The 17,182-nt window shown below is 37.5% G+C and overlaps 1 protein-coding gene across 1 annotated transcript in view; it reads right to left on the reverse strand.

Moving 5' to 3' along the window:
- The window catches only part of LOC139937251 (uncharacterized), a 38,124-nt gene extending 22,423 nt beyond the window's left edge, over positions 1–15,701 (reverse strand). Inside the window, exon 1 of the mRNA XM_071932346.1 lies at positions 15,284–15,701. Coding sequence (XP_071788447.1) covers positions 15,284–15,337 — 54 coding nt within the window. The 5' untranslated portion in view covers positions 15,338–15,701. The remainder of the gene's footprint in view (positions 1–15,283) is intronic.
- Between the last annotated feature and the right edge of the window lie 1,481 nt (positions 15,702–17,182).

The following is a 17,182-nucleotide window of genomic DNA, read 5'->3' on the forward strand; positions in this document are numbered from 1 at the left end:
CAAACACACTGAGATTGGAGACTAGTTAAAACAACTCGATATACACACATTCTCAGTGATGACAAGCAAGATATTGGAATTGACCTCGCCGACTTGCGACAAGTAACTTTGAAAAATAAACGCAACAGGTCAAAGTGAAATTCAGTAGAAAATATATCCATGCAAATTATTTCAAGTCAGAAGTTCCAGTTACGTTCACAAAGGTTTTAGTAAAACGTTTGACTTTTTTTCTTCTTCATTCTAATGAATTCATTGTTTACAAATAACTTATTTATGTTGGTATTAAGATCGACCTTTCCGCATTTTATTTCAATATTTGCATGAGGAACATTTCACGGTTTAAATTGAGTAGAAAATTTATTCATAGAAACTATTCAAAGTCAGAAGTCAGAAGTCCCACCAAAGTTTTCAGCAAACTTTGGTCATTCAAAGAATTCATTGTTTACAAATAACTTAGTCGACATTTCCGCGTTTTACTTCAATACTTACATGAAGTTTTCCCGGTTTAAATTCAGTAGAAAATACTTCATGCAAGTCATTTAAAGTCAGAAGTCACACTTACGTTCACAAAAGTAAAAAAAAAAAAAAACTTTTTTTATTCTAATGAGTTCATTGTTTACAAATAACTTGTTTATGTTGGTATTGAAATTGGCTTCTCTGCGTTTTATTACAATATTTGCATGAAGAAAATATTCCGGTAAATTCAGTAGAAAATATACTATTGCAATTATTTCAAATCAGAAGTCCCACCAAAGTTTTTATCAGACTTTTAATTGTCAAACTTTGTTTCTTAAATAATTCATTGTTTACCAATACCTTATTTATGTTGGTATATAAGATAAGCCTTTCTGCGTTTTATTATAATCGCATGAAGTAAATTTTACGGTAAATTTAGTAGACTATTCATGCAAATGGGCCTAATTCAAAGTCAGAAGTCCCGTATTTGCGTACAAAGGTTTCCAAACCTTTTTCAGTCTAATAAATTCACGTTTACAAATAAATTATTTAAGTTGGTATTGAGATCGGCCTCTCTGCGTTTTATTACAATATTTGCATCGGTAAATTTTCCGGTAAATTCAGAAGAAAATATATTGGGTCATCATTTCAAGTCAAATGCACAAATTTCTTAAGTCCCACCAAGGTTTTCATCAAACTTTTGCCAAACTTTGTTTCTTACAGAATTCATTGTTTACAAATACCTCATTTATGTTGGTATAAAGAGCGGCCTTTCTGGTTTTTTTTTCTTCAAAATAAATTATTTGCACTGAAGTAAAGTTTCCGGTATTTAGTAGAAAATTATTCATGCAAATTATTCAAAGTCACAAGTTCCATTTACGTACAAAGGTTTCATCAAACTTTTCTTTCCATTCTAATGAATTTATTGTTTACAAATAACTTATTCATGTTGGCATTGAGATCGACCTTTCGCGTTTAATTTCAAAGTTTACATAAAGTAAATATTCCGGTTAATTTATCTTTGACCTTTCCGGATTAATTTAAGAGCTTTGGGGGCCAAATGTTTAAACAATGATATTATTTGGTTAAGGGTTCAGGAACAACTATCTGGGATTTTCCGACTTTTCATTTTAGACAAATTAAAGTTCGGTCTGAATGTCCCCCCCCCCCAAAAAAAAAAAAAAAAAAAAAAGCTAACATATTTTTTTTTAAGTGAATTTAAACGTTTATGAAAAAAATATTCCGGACTACGAGGTCTAGGCGATCTGCACGCTGCACCCATGAAAAAGATCTCGAAGCTGCAAATTCACGTATTTAGAGAACGATTAAAGAAAAGGACGAACAACGATCAAAACTCAAACTATTTTCGCCGACAAAACAGACATGTTTAGTAAAGCGATTTTGTGGCCAGTGGATGTCAAGTTTCTATGTTTTTAACGTGGACAAATAAATAAATCTAATCAGATCTAATCTATGTGTTCTGTTATTCTTTCCTGCTAAAACATTATGGGGTGGACAATATTGATAAGTATATGATAATGTTTTACCAGGCCTGTATGGTTCGTTTTTGAAAGGGCAAGGGCACCCAGGCTGTTCCTTCATGGTTAAAGGCAGTGGACACTATTGGTAATTACTCAAAATAGTTATCATCATAAAACCGTTCTTTATTACAAGAAATGGGGAGAGGTTGATAATAGAAACAATGTGAGAAACAGCTCCCTCTGAAATGACCTAGTTTTCGAGAAAGAAGTAGTTTTCCATGAATTTGATTTTGAGACCTCAAGTTTAGAATTTGAGGTCTAAAATCAAGCATTAGAAAGCACACAACTTCGTGTGACAAGGGTGTTTTTTCTTCTTTTATTATTACCTCGCAACTTCGACGACCGATTGAGCTCAAATTTTCACAGGTTTGTTATTTTATGCATATTATGTCGAGATACATCAAGTGAGAAGACTGGTCTTTGACAATTACTAATAGTGTCCACTGTCTTTAAGGGAACCCTATTTTTAAGTTTCTACTGGATCATTTCCAACCCACCACGGCAATGAATGACCACGGGGCATCGAGGCAACTGCCTTCTTTGTCCCCGTTAAAAAATGTCGGGTCTGTTTTAAGCATATCTTGCAGTTGAACTGAGGGCTTGCAGGGCCCTGGGAATGAGGGGGCCCCATAGTGGCCCGAGAAATTATGCACATACAGAGAGAGTGAGAGTCAGTGACATGCAACCATATCCTTTGTGTCATAAAATTATCTCTTCGTTTCTGTCGGTCGGATGTTTTAGGTTGCATAAGGTGTTTCCGGCTGGAGCTACAACTGGACGTTTAAAATACAACATACAACAAAGCAACCCAGCTAGAAGAAGAATAACAATAACAGTAGGCCTATAATATTCAAATGAAAAACATAAACATAAATGAACGAATGAATAAATCAATAACGAACAAACACTTTTGTTCTCTAATCAAAAAAGCAAAAATACAAAAGTCACAAATCAAATTAATAATTACACAATTGAAAATAAATATGAAACTTAATACAAAAAATAGTAACAACTCAATTCCTCACTCGGTCATCCAATAGGCCAAAAGGTCTACGTTAATATTTTTTAGACAGGAAAATTGGCACTTCAGTTAGTATTAGTAATTGAGTCTAGAGCAAAATAACTAGCTATGGATTTATGTAAACACTTTCTCAAGAGTGCAGCACAGGCTGAATAGCCCCGCAAAGTATATTTTTATTCTACACAAATTTAACATAATCCTTACACAAGCAATCCTGCGACCCCTATATCCAATGGCCGGCCTTTTATTGACTAATGTGTGCCGGTCTAGTTTCAAATAATGTGATGCGAATGTATGCCGAATGACCGTTAGACTTGATTCAAGTCCATAGAGCTATATGGTCATGTCACAATCCTGTGTGAGTCCTTATTAGTGGACGGTGGATATTTTTAGGGACCTCTCGCACGAGAAGGCGACTTGAATCAAGTCTAAAAGACCGTGGGCAGTATTGTCTCTCTATAGCCGTTCTGCTTCGTATGCAGTGCATGACATGATTTCATCAGCCTTATAGAATATTCCGGCAGATGTAGAGACAGTGAGCCGAGGTTCACCATTTGAAATTTTCCAAACACTCAATATCACCGCTGAGGAAATTGATGAAATATGATAAACCCGAGACTTTGTGCATTCAACAATGACTTCGTGAGGAGACGAGACATAGAAACAATAATATGATACATATAACTCTGGAAAAAAATGGGCATCTGGAAAAAATGAAATCTCAAAATAACTTTGCCTCAATATTAAAGGCACTAGACACCTGGGCTTAGCTATGCGCTGCTTAACGGTAAGCAAACGTGCGTGCTTACTGAAGCAGAAAAAAAAGAAGCTGAAGCCTTAGCGTATCAACAGGGGCCAATTTCATAGAGCTGCTTAAGCAAAAAATTTGCTTAAGCACGGAAATAGTTTGCTTATTTTAAACATGTTACTGGACAAAATTTCATAACATATACATTGCTTGTGACTTTTATTTAGCTGTTGTTTACTTAGCATAGCAATTGAGTTGAGTCTTTGCCGGCACTCTGATTTTATTAAGCAAGGAAATTTCTGCTTAAGCAAATATTTTTGCTTAAGCAGCTCTATGAAATTGGGCCCAGGTTAGCAGAACAATTAGGCGGCCATTTTGCATGTTATCCGTGGATTTGCATTGTGACGTCATTTATTTTCGTGCGGTAAGCACCGGAAGGTTAGCGTGCCTTTTCGTGTGCTTACGGTTAGCAGCGCTATGAAATAGAAATCACACAGTACGCACAAAATAGGACGCTAGGCAGCGCTATGAAATTGGGCCCTGGTAATTAACAAATAGGCGACCAATATTCTCACTGTGTGTATCCATAAAATGTCATAATAAATTGGTCATCGAAGTTGCAAGAGAGTAATGAAAGAAAGAAAAAAAAAAAAAAAAAAAAAAAATCAGGATGTCTAAATACAGGGCTTCAGGCCTGATATTGAATGAGAAATTACCTCTTTCTTAAAAAAACTACGTTAAATCAGAGGGAGTAGTGTCTCACATTTGTTTTTATATTATCAACAGCTCACCATTGCTTGCAAGTACAATTTGATGCTAATAATTATTTTGAGTAGTTACAAGTTTAGTGTTCAGTGCCTATAAACCAAAGATGTATGATTGTGGACAGAAATTATTTTACGTTGTACAAGTATTCACTTTAATGACGATAATGGATGTCCTGCTACGTGATAGCTGTTTTAATCTAAATGCAGTGGATACCTTTGGTAATTGTCAAAGACTAGTCTTCTCAGTTGGTATATCTCAACATATGCATAAAAATAACAAACCTGTGAAAATTTGAGCTCAATCGGTCATCGAACTTGCGAGATAATAATGAAAGAAAAAACACCAATGTCACACGAAGTTGTGTGCGTTTAGATGGTTGATTTCGAGACCTCAAGTTCTAAATCTGAGGTCTCGAAATCAAATTTGTGGAATATTACTTCTATATTTCTCGAAACTATGATAGTTCAGAGGGAGCCGTTTCTCACAATGTTTTATACTATCAACCTCTCCCCATTACTCGTCACCAAGAAAGGTTTTATGCTAATAATTATTTTGAGTAATTACAATATATTGTCCACTGCCTTAAACAAAGCAAGTAAAGTAAAAATGATACACACTGTACATTGTTCAAACAGTGATGCTAAATGACAGGTGAATTTTTTTTCTGTTAAATTAATTTTGTTGATTAAAAAAACCAATGCAAATAAAGGGTGAGCAGCACAGGTATGCAATAAGATTTTTCATAGAAGTTTAATTTACTTGACTGTCGCCAAACCTTGATGCGACAAGGGTGTTTTTTTCTTTCATTAATATCTCGCAACTTTGACGACAATTGAGGTCAAATATTCATAAGTTATTTTATGCATGTATGTTGAGACACACCAAGTGAGAAGACTGGTCTTTGACAACATTACCAATAGTGTCCAGTGTCTTTAACACATTGACAGCTGCTGTATTAGGCCTACATTCATTTACATTAATTACAATAGTAATAAGACCACTCTCGAAATGTCATAACCTGAACATCAACCGTCTACTAGCAGTAGGACATCGCGATGCTGTATTCCCAGCAGCACATTCTCATGAGACTTGAAAATTGCTAATAATCATGGGGGTGGCCTCGAACAATGGTCGCACTAACAGAACCCGTGTATATTAAAGGAGGATCAAGATTTGTTTTTTGTTAATGTAGTCAATGTAGTCAATGCAGTCAATGCAGTCAATGTAGTCAATGTAGTCACTAAAACATTTATTTCCACATTCACATCACATGGAGGCATCATTCTAAAAGCCGAGGCTTGTGGCGGATGTGCCCGTAGTCTTGGTTCCAAGACCATTGGTGTTGCGCGGTCACACACAACCAACGTTCCGATTATGCACAGCAAAAACTGTACACGCTTGTAAAACGCGCTATCATAAAAAGACACGGTTTTTAGGCCTCAGTCTTAGGATTGCGCGCAAGATTTTCTTCGCGCGACCATCGCGCGACCAACTATAAACCAGCCTTTATGAACGAACGCTAGCGGGCGCTCTGTTTCTCTGATTTAGATCTCACCCATTGATCTCCATTATACTGACACAATGGAGATCAATGATCTCACCATAGACCTTTTCGCAAATACTGGGGCGCGCGCGTAAAGCTTGGAATTAGGTGCATTGTGGTCTAGCTGATTACAAATTTGATTCATATATATCCCACAATGCACCTCATTCAACAGTCTGCGCTTGCGCATTGGTATTTGCGATAAGGTCTATGGTCTTGGATATTTGCAACAACGGGTCTTAACTTTTTTATTGTTTTTCGGCAAATCTCCCCCGACTTTCCGGTGGAGCCAATCAGAGGCTGCGTAGCGGTTGGCTCATGAATAATCATCAGTGTTGTGCATGCAGTGTACAATGCATGCAGTAATTGCGTTGCATGACTTATGCTATACTCTGCATATGTGTGTGGGTTTACGTTTTTTATCGGAGTATAATAATATCCAGATCAGTAGGATTTGAAACTTAGCATGGTGGAAATACGATATAGAATTAAGGTTTGCGGTAACACCACAAACCTTTCTATTAATATCCAGATACAGACTTCTGCATTGTCATGATGCAGTTTACCGAAATGCGATCGTGGGGTTATGATCCCGACGTGTCAGGGCCCAATTGCATGAAGCCTGTAATTGGCACAACAATTTGCTTAGCACAAAATAGTATTGCTTAGCAGAAACTGGTTACTGAACCAACTTTTAATTAAATTTGAAATGTTGTAGACTTGTGGCTAGTGCCCAACTAAATTTTTGGGTAGTAAAGAAATTTTGTACAGTATTTTCTGCCAAACAGAAAACTGGTGGGACCTGTAGTGTTATTCACAGTGAAAGTTTTTTAATCCTGGGGGAAGGAAATCTTGAGGGATTCAAAAGCGTCCTTTTGAGAACATATTTTGAAACGTAAGCATAGCTGCAGATCTTGGAACGTAAGCATAGCTTGACTCGGGATTGAAAGTGTACCTTTTGATAATATAGCGTAACTTAAACGTATCTTGGAGTGTATATAAGCGTAGCTGAGTAGCTGCGTAGCTTGGAACAAAACAATATCTTTTGGAGTGTAAGCATATCTTGGAACGTAAACGTAGCTACGTACCTTGAAACGTAAGCGTAACCTCACATGGGATTGAAAGCGTACCTTTTGATACTATAGTGTAACTTGAAGGAACGTAAGCGTAGCATCTTGGAACGTAAACGTAGCTGCGTATCTTGGAACGTAAGCTAGCTTGACCCGGGCTTGAAAACGTAGCTTTAGATATTATAGTGTAACTTGAAGGAACGTAGACTTACGCGTATCTTGGAGCGTAAACGTAGCCAAGTAGCTGCGTAGCTTGGAACGTAACCATATAATATCTTTTGGAATGTAGTCGTAACCATATCTTTTGGAACAACTCATGCGAAAATGTGAATTTTGATTGCTTGTCGAGTGGCGACTACTGCTAAAACTCACTTGGTTAATCGTGCGGCTAAGACTACGTACTATAAAAGTAGTTGTGATCAAATTCCTGCTTGGTATAACCACTTTTGTCGCTCATGACTATTCACAAAAACTTTTTACAAAACACAACCATGCAGACGTCAGTGACACAATCTTTCAATCATTTCAGATGCCCCTTCGGCAAACAATATGTCACGATGCATCTGGGGCAACGGGAGTTAGTTTCGCGACTAATATCGAAGTCGCAGTTATTTGAGGCGACTATAGTCCGGTCATAAATTCCACTAGTTGCCCAATTTAATCATTACCTCAAAAATAACTCTTCATTCACAGAATTAAAAAGTAATACTTTGTTTGACAAAATTATGCTTTGAGGGAATTTTGTTTTATCATTATTTTTATTTCATTTTTATTTTATGTGACGTTTTGACATCATCAACATTACCTGAGAACTCATAATAAAAATATATTAGGGGGCCATGAAACAAAATGGAGCATATTGGAACGTTGCGATCATAAGAAACAACGGATTCGACACCCGCAAGCTGGGAGTTCATAGCGCCCGGGATTTAACACCTCCAACCCCCACGAGACACGGCATGGGCGGTACGTGATATTCCACAAGGCTTACGTTCCGATTGCTCCGCGCCGTGGGACCATACAAGCGTCCGTTACACGGACTCTCTGAATGCTAATCTTATGTTCGATTTTTGACCATTGTTTACGATTTCAAATCGTCACGTATCCATAATCTGAATAGGTGGTCTAAAATACATGAAATTTCACTGTTTTCCTTTTAATTGGCCTAATGACCACGTAATCATTTTGAGCAAAGATTATTAAAAATAGAGCGCCGATCATATTGACCTTTGACTCGATCTAGGTTGGTGTTTTAAGTGTGCCTACTTGTTGAAAAAAAAAAGAACAAACCTGAACAGTCTACCTGCAGTACACTAATCTCAATTGTTACTTATCTACAGGGATATGCGGCGTGTAAGTCAAGCGTGACCTCGGTTTGAAAACTAATTAGTCAAAAGGGCTTCTGGAAATTCGGTCATTTTCAGCCTTTGCTATTACTAAAAGTCTCAACTAAAACAATGTACAACGAAGAGCATATCTGTCGTTATGTATAAAAACAATCGGTGCAACTCAAATTTAAAAAAGAGAAATTTGTACGTAAAAAATTGCTTCAAAACCAGAGAAAACAAGTCACAAAACACGGAAAAAATCACGCCTACTCGCGCATATAATTGACAAAGGAGACTTATTAAATCGAGTGTTCTGCGGGGGGGGGGGGGGGGGGCTGTGAATTCAACGTCGAATCCATCCTAGTTTAGCTTTATAGCAAGGTGGCAACGGCCATTGCCTTGGTGCACTTGAAATGCCCCTGTAGAAATGTCCTCATAGGGTGCCGCATACAGGCCTGAGCAGGGATTTTCTTCCTCCACGGGCCAACCGACGGAATATTCACCAAGTCCTTTCATCTCCGGCAAAAGCAAATACACCCACGGAAATTTGAATGTCGAGAAGTTGCTTATTAAAGGCGATCCGATCACCCAGAAGATCTAAATTTGTCAGTACTTTTACGAAGACGAAGTAATCAGGATGTACCAACATTGCTATATTTTTAACAAGTATAAGCATAAAGCCGAAAATTACCATCGCCAGTCTAACTTAGTGCTAAGCTCAAAAAATAGTATCTGAAATCTCAAAGGTTAATTCGTCTTAGAAAAAAACGACAACAATCAAAGAAGGAAAACAAGAAGGACCCGGACTTTGTCCCAGGATCCATCTAAAAACAACCGCTTCATGTTTTCACAAAACACAGCTATAACAGAAAGTAGTAGTTTTTCCATAAACACTTCGATGACATTTAACCAGAAGTGTGGATTTCCTTTAAAGAGAAATTACAACCGGTGTTTTTCACAGAGGAAGTCATTCCGGCGTCCACAACTTTCGAGACGAAGTATGTCTTCAGACTATAATCTCGTAACATATAAGACGGTCATAGATTGTTCAAATACTATGAATAACTAAATATTTGAAAGGGAAGATAGTTGATTAGTGGATATGGTTCGGTTCAAAAGCGATCTATAGTATTAAACACATTTCCTGCAGAAATAGATGTTGTTTTTGTGAGCAACATGCCTAAACGCTTCAAAATAAAGAACAATTTTATAAATAAACCAATCAACAGATAAATACATTAATGACAGAGTATCTTAAAGACAGTGGACACTATTGGTAATTACTCAAAATAATTATTAGAACAAAACCTCATTTGGTAACGTGTAATGGTGAGATTGGGGGAGGGGTTGGTAGTATTGTGAGAAACGGCTACCTCTGAAGTCGAGTAAATTGTAGTTTTCGAGAAAGAAGTAATTTTCAACGAATTTTATTTCGAGACCTCAGATTTAGAATTTGAGGTCTCGAAATTAAGCATCTGAAAACTGAAAGCACACAACTTGGGTGTGTTTTTTCCATTACTATCTCGCAACTTCAATGACTGATTGAGCTCAAATTTTCACAAGTTTATCTTTTTTGCATATGTTGAGATACAACAAGTGATAAGACTGGTCTTCGACAATTACCAATAGTGTCCACTGTCTTTAAAGGATCTTCAAACCCTAAATATTTCAAAACTATCCGCCAGTGGGTACTCTTAATAAATAGTATCTGAAATCCCGAAGATAACCCCTGCTTGCAAAACAGGACAACAACAATCAAAGATCAACAACATGAAGAAATCCGGACTTTGTTCCAAGACCCATCTCAAAACAACCGCTTGCTTTAAAAACACCGTGATAACAGAAACTAGTAGTTGTATAAACACATCCATGACATTTAACCAGAAGTATAGATTTCCTTTAAAGAGAAGAGGTGTTTTTCAAAGAGAAGTTATTCCAGGCGTCCATTATAGTTTTCAAGACGCGGCATGTCATGAGACTATCCTATTGTGAATATTTACGATAAAAATGAGGCGCACAGATTGTTTTAAATCTTATGCTTATATATTGGTTGATTTGTGGACGGTTAAAAAGCAACCTCAAGTAATTTTGTTTTAACGCAGTGGACACTATTGGTAATTACTCAAAATAAATGTTATCATAAAACCTTACTTGGTAACGAGTAATGGGGAGAGGAGATGATAGTATAACACATTGTGAGAAACGGCTCCCTCCGAGGTGACGTAGTTTTTGAGAATGAAGTAAGTTTTGGCGAATATGATTTCGATACCTCAGATTTAGAATTTCGTGTGACAAGGATGTTTTTTCTTTCATTATGCATCTACGACGACCGATCGAGCTCAAATGTTCACTGGTTTGTTATTTTATGCATTTGTTGAGATACACCAAGATAGAAGACTGGTCTTTGACAATTACCAATAGTGTCGTGTCTTTAAAGGGAAGCGGTGGTTTTTCAAAGAAAAATTATTCCAGCCGTCCATAGCTTTCAAGACGTGGCAGTGTCTTGAGACTAGTTGCGAACACGGCGATAAAAGTAAGACGCTTGGATTTGTTTTAAAGGCAGTGGACACTATTGGTAAATGTCTAATATTAATCTTCACAGTTGGTGTATCTCAACATATGCATAAAATGACAAGCCTGTGAAAATTTGAGCTCAATCGATCATCGAATTTGCGAGATATGAAAGAAAAAAAAACCCTTGTCACATGAAGTTGTGTGCGTTTAGATGGTTCGAGACCTCAAGTTCTAAATCTGATGTCTCGAAATCAAATTCGTGGAAATTACTTATTTCTCAGAAACTATGGCACTTCACAATGTTTTATACCATCAACCTCTCCCTATTACTTGTCACCCAAAAAGATTTTATGCTAATAATTATTTTGAGTAATTATCAATAGTGTCCACTGCCTTTAAATCTTATGATAAAAGCATTATATTTTAAAGGGAAGAAGTAATGTGTTGATTTGTGGACGTATCAAAGGCAAACTCAAGATATCAGCAAAAAAGAGTCTGTTTTTTGTTTCTTCCCTACACATGCTTTAAGCAAACAACGGTAAAGAACAAAGTTTGTAATCTTTTTAAGGGGTGCACCAAATTGATGGTCAAAATAGTGGGAACAAACGTCAACAGAATTACATGATCACATTTAGGTTTGATGTTATGGAAACATTTTGTTGCACATACCTTCATTTTCTTAAATTTTCCCGATTTACGAACGTTCCATCGGGACTTTTGTTTCTTTAAAGCAATCGCACAACATCGGTAAACAGTATTGTCCAAAGGCCCACACTTCGTGCATCACAACTTATATAAAAACAAAATAACAAACCTGTGCAAATTTAGGCTCAATCGGTCATCGGAGTCGGAAGAAAATTACGGGAAAACCCACCCTTGTTTCCGCACGTTTCGCCGTGTCTTGACATTTTAAGTTTTAAATAAATCCGTTACTCTCGATATCGAGAATTGGTAATTGTTTTAATGTTTTCTCAAAAAGTAAAGCATTTCACGGAATAATATTTCAAGGGAAGTCTTTCACCATTACCTTCTGCAAACCCTGTAAGTTATTTGTAAATCTGTGTTCAATGGCTTTAATAAGCAGATAGTATAGCAGTTTGTAAACTAAATTGGTGCTAAAGACATTGTAGTGTCACACTTCCCGATCACTACACAACACAAGGCACAAGCCATCACGTACTACACGAATGCGATGACCCCAGTTGCCCTGGTGTTGGCCTTAGTGCCACCTTCAAAGGTTTCCAGAGACTTTCCCTTTAAATTGAAGTGCCCATTACAAATGAATTAATTGCTCTCTGAGTATCTCATAAAATTGCAGGCATGTCACTATATAAGCAGTTTTTGTCCACGTCTTTAAACGCAAACCATAACCTCCGGTGGAAATACGATCCACAGAGCGAGCGAGCATTTTGTTAATGGATTACTTAGTTTATAGAAACAAGTTAAAGAATCAGCTATGGTGTAAAGGGTAAAGATTGTTTTAAAATTGTAGAAAGCATGCAAGTGAGTTTGCTTAATATTTCATGTAGTAATACTAGCACAGTAGCAAAGCAAGGAGCGAATTAAAAGTTCTTCTTTACAATCTATAATTAAAATTTCGGGTCAGAATTGAATTCGAGTTCAAATTTATAATAAAAATAATAATAAAAACTTTCCGGGTCAGCATGACCCATAAATTTAGGGGGGGGGGGGGGGGGGGTCGCAGACCCTCCTGCCACATGGGCCCATATTATAACTGCTTCATTGAGGATTTCAGATGGAATTATTTCTCTTGAAAGGATTTGTATATTGCGGTTAAATCCCCCCTCGTTAAATTGCCGTTTTGTTTTGTAATTGTTAGCAAATTTGCTAATAATTGTTTATAAAACCTTACGTGGTAACGAGTAATGAAGAACTGTTGATAGTATAATACAATATTTTGAGAAACAGCTCCCTCTATAATTTATAAAGTAACGCAACCCTCCTAAATCCCCTTGATCCACCGGAGGAATTGAGTAGCAGGCCCAATCCGGAAAAAATGATGATTGCTTATCATTGGGCAGGCATTCACACAAATCTTATCTATGTCTAAACATTTCAGTGTGAAATGACAACAATAAGTGATAAAAGAGGATTGATGTAACCTGTGGGCAAACTGGGCCTACTTATTAACGCAATTTTCCAAGAATAAAACCGGATTATGGAGAAGGGTATTGACACTTAGTTTAGCCTTGACATCAGTATACCACCATTGTTTAAATATCTGTTTCAAGTTAAATTCAATGATATATTTATTCCTTTTTGAAAAGGTAAATCAGTCCAATTTAATATCATCCTTGATTATGACATCAAAAGGTGTCATCAGTTTGGGCCTAAATACGAATACATTGCAGAAACATGCATGTTTCACCTTTTGGTTTCATTTCTACCGCCATGGTTTTACCATGGTTTCACTGTGGTTTTGCCATGGTTTCACCATGGTTTCACCGGTCATTTTCTCTGCGGTTGTACCATGGAGGTAGCATGCAGTGATCAAGCGTTGACAAGCGGCGGGATAGGGAAACTGGCCCCTGAACTTAAAGCTACCATGCTGATGTTCCAAACCTTACAGTCCGGAAGTGTTACGTAATAATTGTTAGAAACACAAACTTGGTGGTCACCGCAAGGTCCTTGAGGAGCACAGCTTGGAGAGGGGGTGGAAGCAAACTTTTGAGAACCAAACACAAAGGGGCCTGGCTATGGCTACAATACTAGGCATTGGGTAAGCGGAGGGGGGGGGGGGGGGGTGTCTTGAGTCTTTGCTTGCATGACTGCAGTTGGGTGCAGATTTCCAAGAAGAGGAATGTACTAAATTATAATCTCACATACAGAGCTTGGGTAGGAATGTTCAAAATTGCAGGCCCTCCCACCTAGCCCTCCCACCCAAAAGGATCACATGATTCTTCAGTCGCGAAGCTTATCTAATATCTCAGGAGACTAGCTGAGCATTGTTCAGAAATGGTGTCATCCCTTAAGGAAGGTACATGTACCCGCGTGTGGTAAAATAATAAACCTGTGAAAATTTGAGCTAAATTGGTCATCAAAGTTGCGGGAAAATGATGAAAGAAAAAACTTCAATGTTTGGACGAATTTGTGTGCTTTCAGATACGAATAAAAGACTTCAAGCTAGAATTAAGTCTTTTAATATTTAAGTAAGAAATTACCTCTTTCTCAAAATCTATGCTATTTTCAGAGGGAGCCGTTTCTCAAACCGTTTATACTACCAACAGCTCTCCAATGCTCGTTACCAAGTCGGTTTTTAAGTTAATATTTGTTTTGAGTAATTACCAAACGTGTCCCTTCCCTTTAATAAAATCTATTTAAATTTCAGACATTGGCACACTAAAACTATTGCAATTATCTTTTCAATTTGTCATCAAGTTACGGCCTTATATTCTACTGTTTAAAACTTGTTATGACCTCCTTTTTTCATCAAAAGATTTAGTGTCAACTTTTAGTGTTGTTTTTTTTAAACAAATTCTTCAAATCTGTATTGTTTTCCCCATATTATTGGTAGTTGTTGCAATTCAGCGTGTGGCTGCTTATTGCCAATTTTGTAATAAACCATTCTATTGTTCGTTACAATTTGCCTTTTAACAGGTGAGATACTAGTACTACCAATCCATGGAGGAAGGAATTGTACGACACTGGTCAATTGGGAATTTAACATTTTGTGTACGAATTTCCATTTAAATTAAAGAGTTGTAGGAAAAGTTTCCGTATGGCGCCACCACTTTTTCATTCGAAATAAAATAATATAGTATCTAATTTACCTGATTGATATATCCCTTTTTGTAAAAATGAGTGAAAAAGTGGTGGCGCCATACGGAAAGTTATCCACAACACGATCCAAACGGAAAGATGGGGATCAGTTTATGATGTTCCCAAACTGCAAGTTTTATCCTTTAAGTTTATTCACAGAGCCAGAGGGTCACTGAACATTCCTCCCCCATCAATGATGCTACAATACTAACACATTACTAATAATCTATCTATGCTCGTAGTCGTACAATGTATCCAGAGCAAATTCTCAGCTGAGACTTGGATAGTGCATGGAGGAATAATTAATTCCTCCATGGATAGTGTAGCTTGTTCAATCACACGAGGTTTTGACGAATGACTGGTGAAGGCATGGAGGAAGAAAATACATTCTTCCTCCATGGTGAAGAAAAGAAAGAAAGAAACACGTAAAATTGTTCCAAATCTTGATGAAATGTACATCAAGAATAAACAGCAGTGATGACAATTATTATGCTTGCATGCTGATTGTACTTACGTCTAGGACCGTGAAGAGGCCGACAGCCAGGATCAATGCTTGCCCATCCCACATAATGAATCTTGACGAACGGTCTGCTCGGAGACCGTAGTAATGTCTTTTTGCTGTTTCAGTTCACTGCTCCTCTTTATTATTCTACTCTTGATGTTTATGAGTCATACACTTCCATCAGGTGCATACAACTGCTGTGCTGTTGAGTTTAAGAGGTAGATGATCTCAAGCAACAGAGGTGTTCTCCTACCTTATAACGATGTTTATCAAAATGTTCACACTGCTGAACATGTGTAACGTATGGCTGGTTGTTTGACCATGTAGTAGGAAGTTGACTTGTCGTTCATTACTACGCGCGTACGCATGGAGTAGTAGTAACTCACGCTAGCATTGTTCGGCGCTGCAAACACTGTACTGTGGCATTGCAATGAATCGTGTGGTCCGAACCTCGTGCGCGCGCTTTGTATACAAACACAGTTTTCACGCCCAATATTTTCATGAATGAAAACAGTATTGAGGTGTATACCGTGTAGTTGGTGTAACGGCAGCCATGCGCGTGCGCATCAAGAGGCCGGTTGAGCATAAAGTCATGTTTTTTCTACTTGGCTATTTCTGCAAAACTTTATCCTGAGTAAAAAAAAGGAATCAAAGATGTTTTGCATTGTAGCATACGGCACAACGACTTAAGCAATTAGCCTTTGTTTCCCTCATTTAGGCACCGAATAGGTCAAAAATAAAAAATTAATTAATTGAAAAAACAAACCCCCAAAACACCCCAAATTAAAACAAAAACAAATTAAAACCCCAAAACAAAGAATAAAAATAAGCAAAAACAAATAATTATACTAACTAACAAAATCATATAAAATTATGAACGGAAAATTATTTAATATAATGGCTTATTAATACCAGCAGGAAGATGCCACGTGTCTGATGACTTCTCAATGGGAGCATGGATGTAGAAATAGATGGCTTATTAATTGCTTTATGCTCCATATTACATGTGACCTATATACACACATGCCTGGTCGATGACATGTGGTAGATTGACCACAAATTGTCAAGTTCATTTTTTCCCCAGAAAACTACACATTGCATTAGTCCCTGACATACAAATGGACGGGGAGTGCTATAAAATACGACAAAAATGGCCGTAAATAAAATAATATCAACTCGCATATTAATGTCTCCATCTCCCTTGTTCATATTGGAGTTTTCTTTTAACAATTTTATTTTTATTTCATTTGTGTCCAGCAAATCATTTTGTTCTCTACCGATAACAAGACTTTTTGTATCATCTACTCGTTGAGAACTGCGACAGTTTCGGAAGTTACGTTTACTACACGCCCACTCGCGTGATATGAAGATTCTGGGCAAAAAGCCAATAAAACCTTTCCACCTAAAAACACGATGATACACCACTTCCCGACATGGCCTGATCAAAATTCAGTTTTGCCAAAACAACCCATGATCCAGTAAACGCCTTTGTTTTGAAAATATTAAAATAATTGTGCGGCAATGCTAGCTCTTATAACAGGCAATACTCAGCGCCGGGCTCTTGTGAGTGTGCCCCAATCCATGCCGCGACCATGGATGCGACCCAGCACGACCAGTGAACGATCACATAGCATGGGTTTAATTGGAAAATATTATTTCTTAGGAGACTGGTCTAAAATGCAACAACCAGATCTTGAACCCCAGCGTGGTGGTCATCGGTATCGGGCCGTAGTCCGCACTGATAGGACCCCGTGGTCATAAGACCAGACGGCCTTCGAAAGTAAACTTCGGGTCAACCGCCGGGGTTTCAGATCTTTAGGCTGGGGTTACAAGTTCAGCTCGGTCTATCGGCAGTTTCTACCAGTTGGGGTTCAATAAACGACATACCTCCGGCCCCTCATTAAATGTTGG

The sequence above is a fragment of the Asterias amurensis genome, chromosome 5, assembly GCF_032118995.1.
Source record: "Asterias amurensis chromosome 5, ASM3211899v1".
NCBI lineage: Eukaryota > Metazoa > Echinodermata > Asteroidea > Forcipulatida > Asteriidae > Asterias > Asterias amurensis.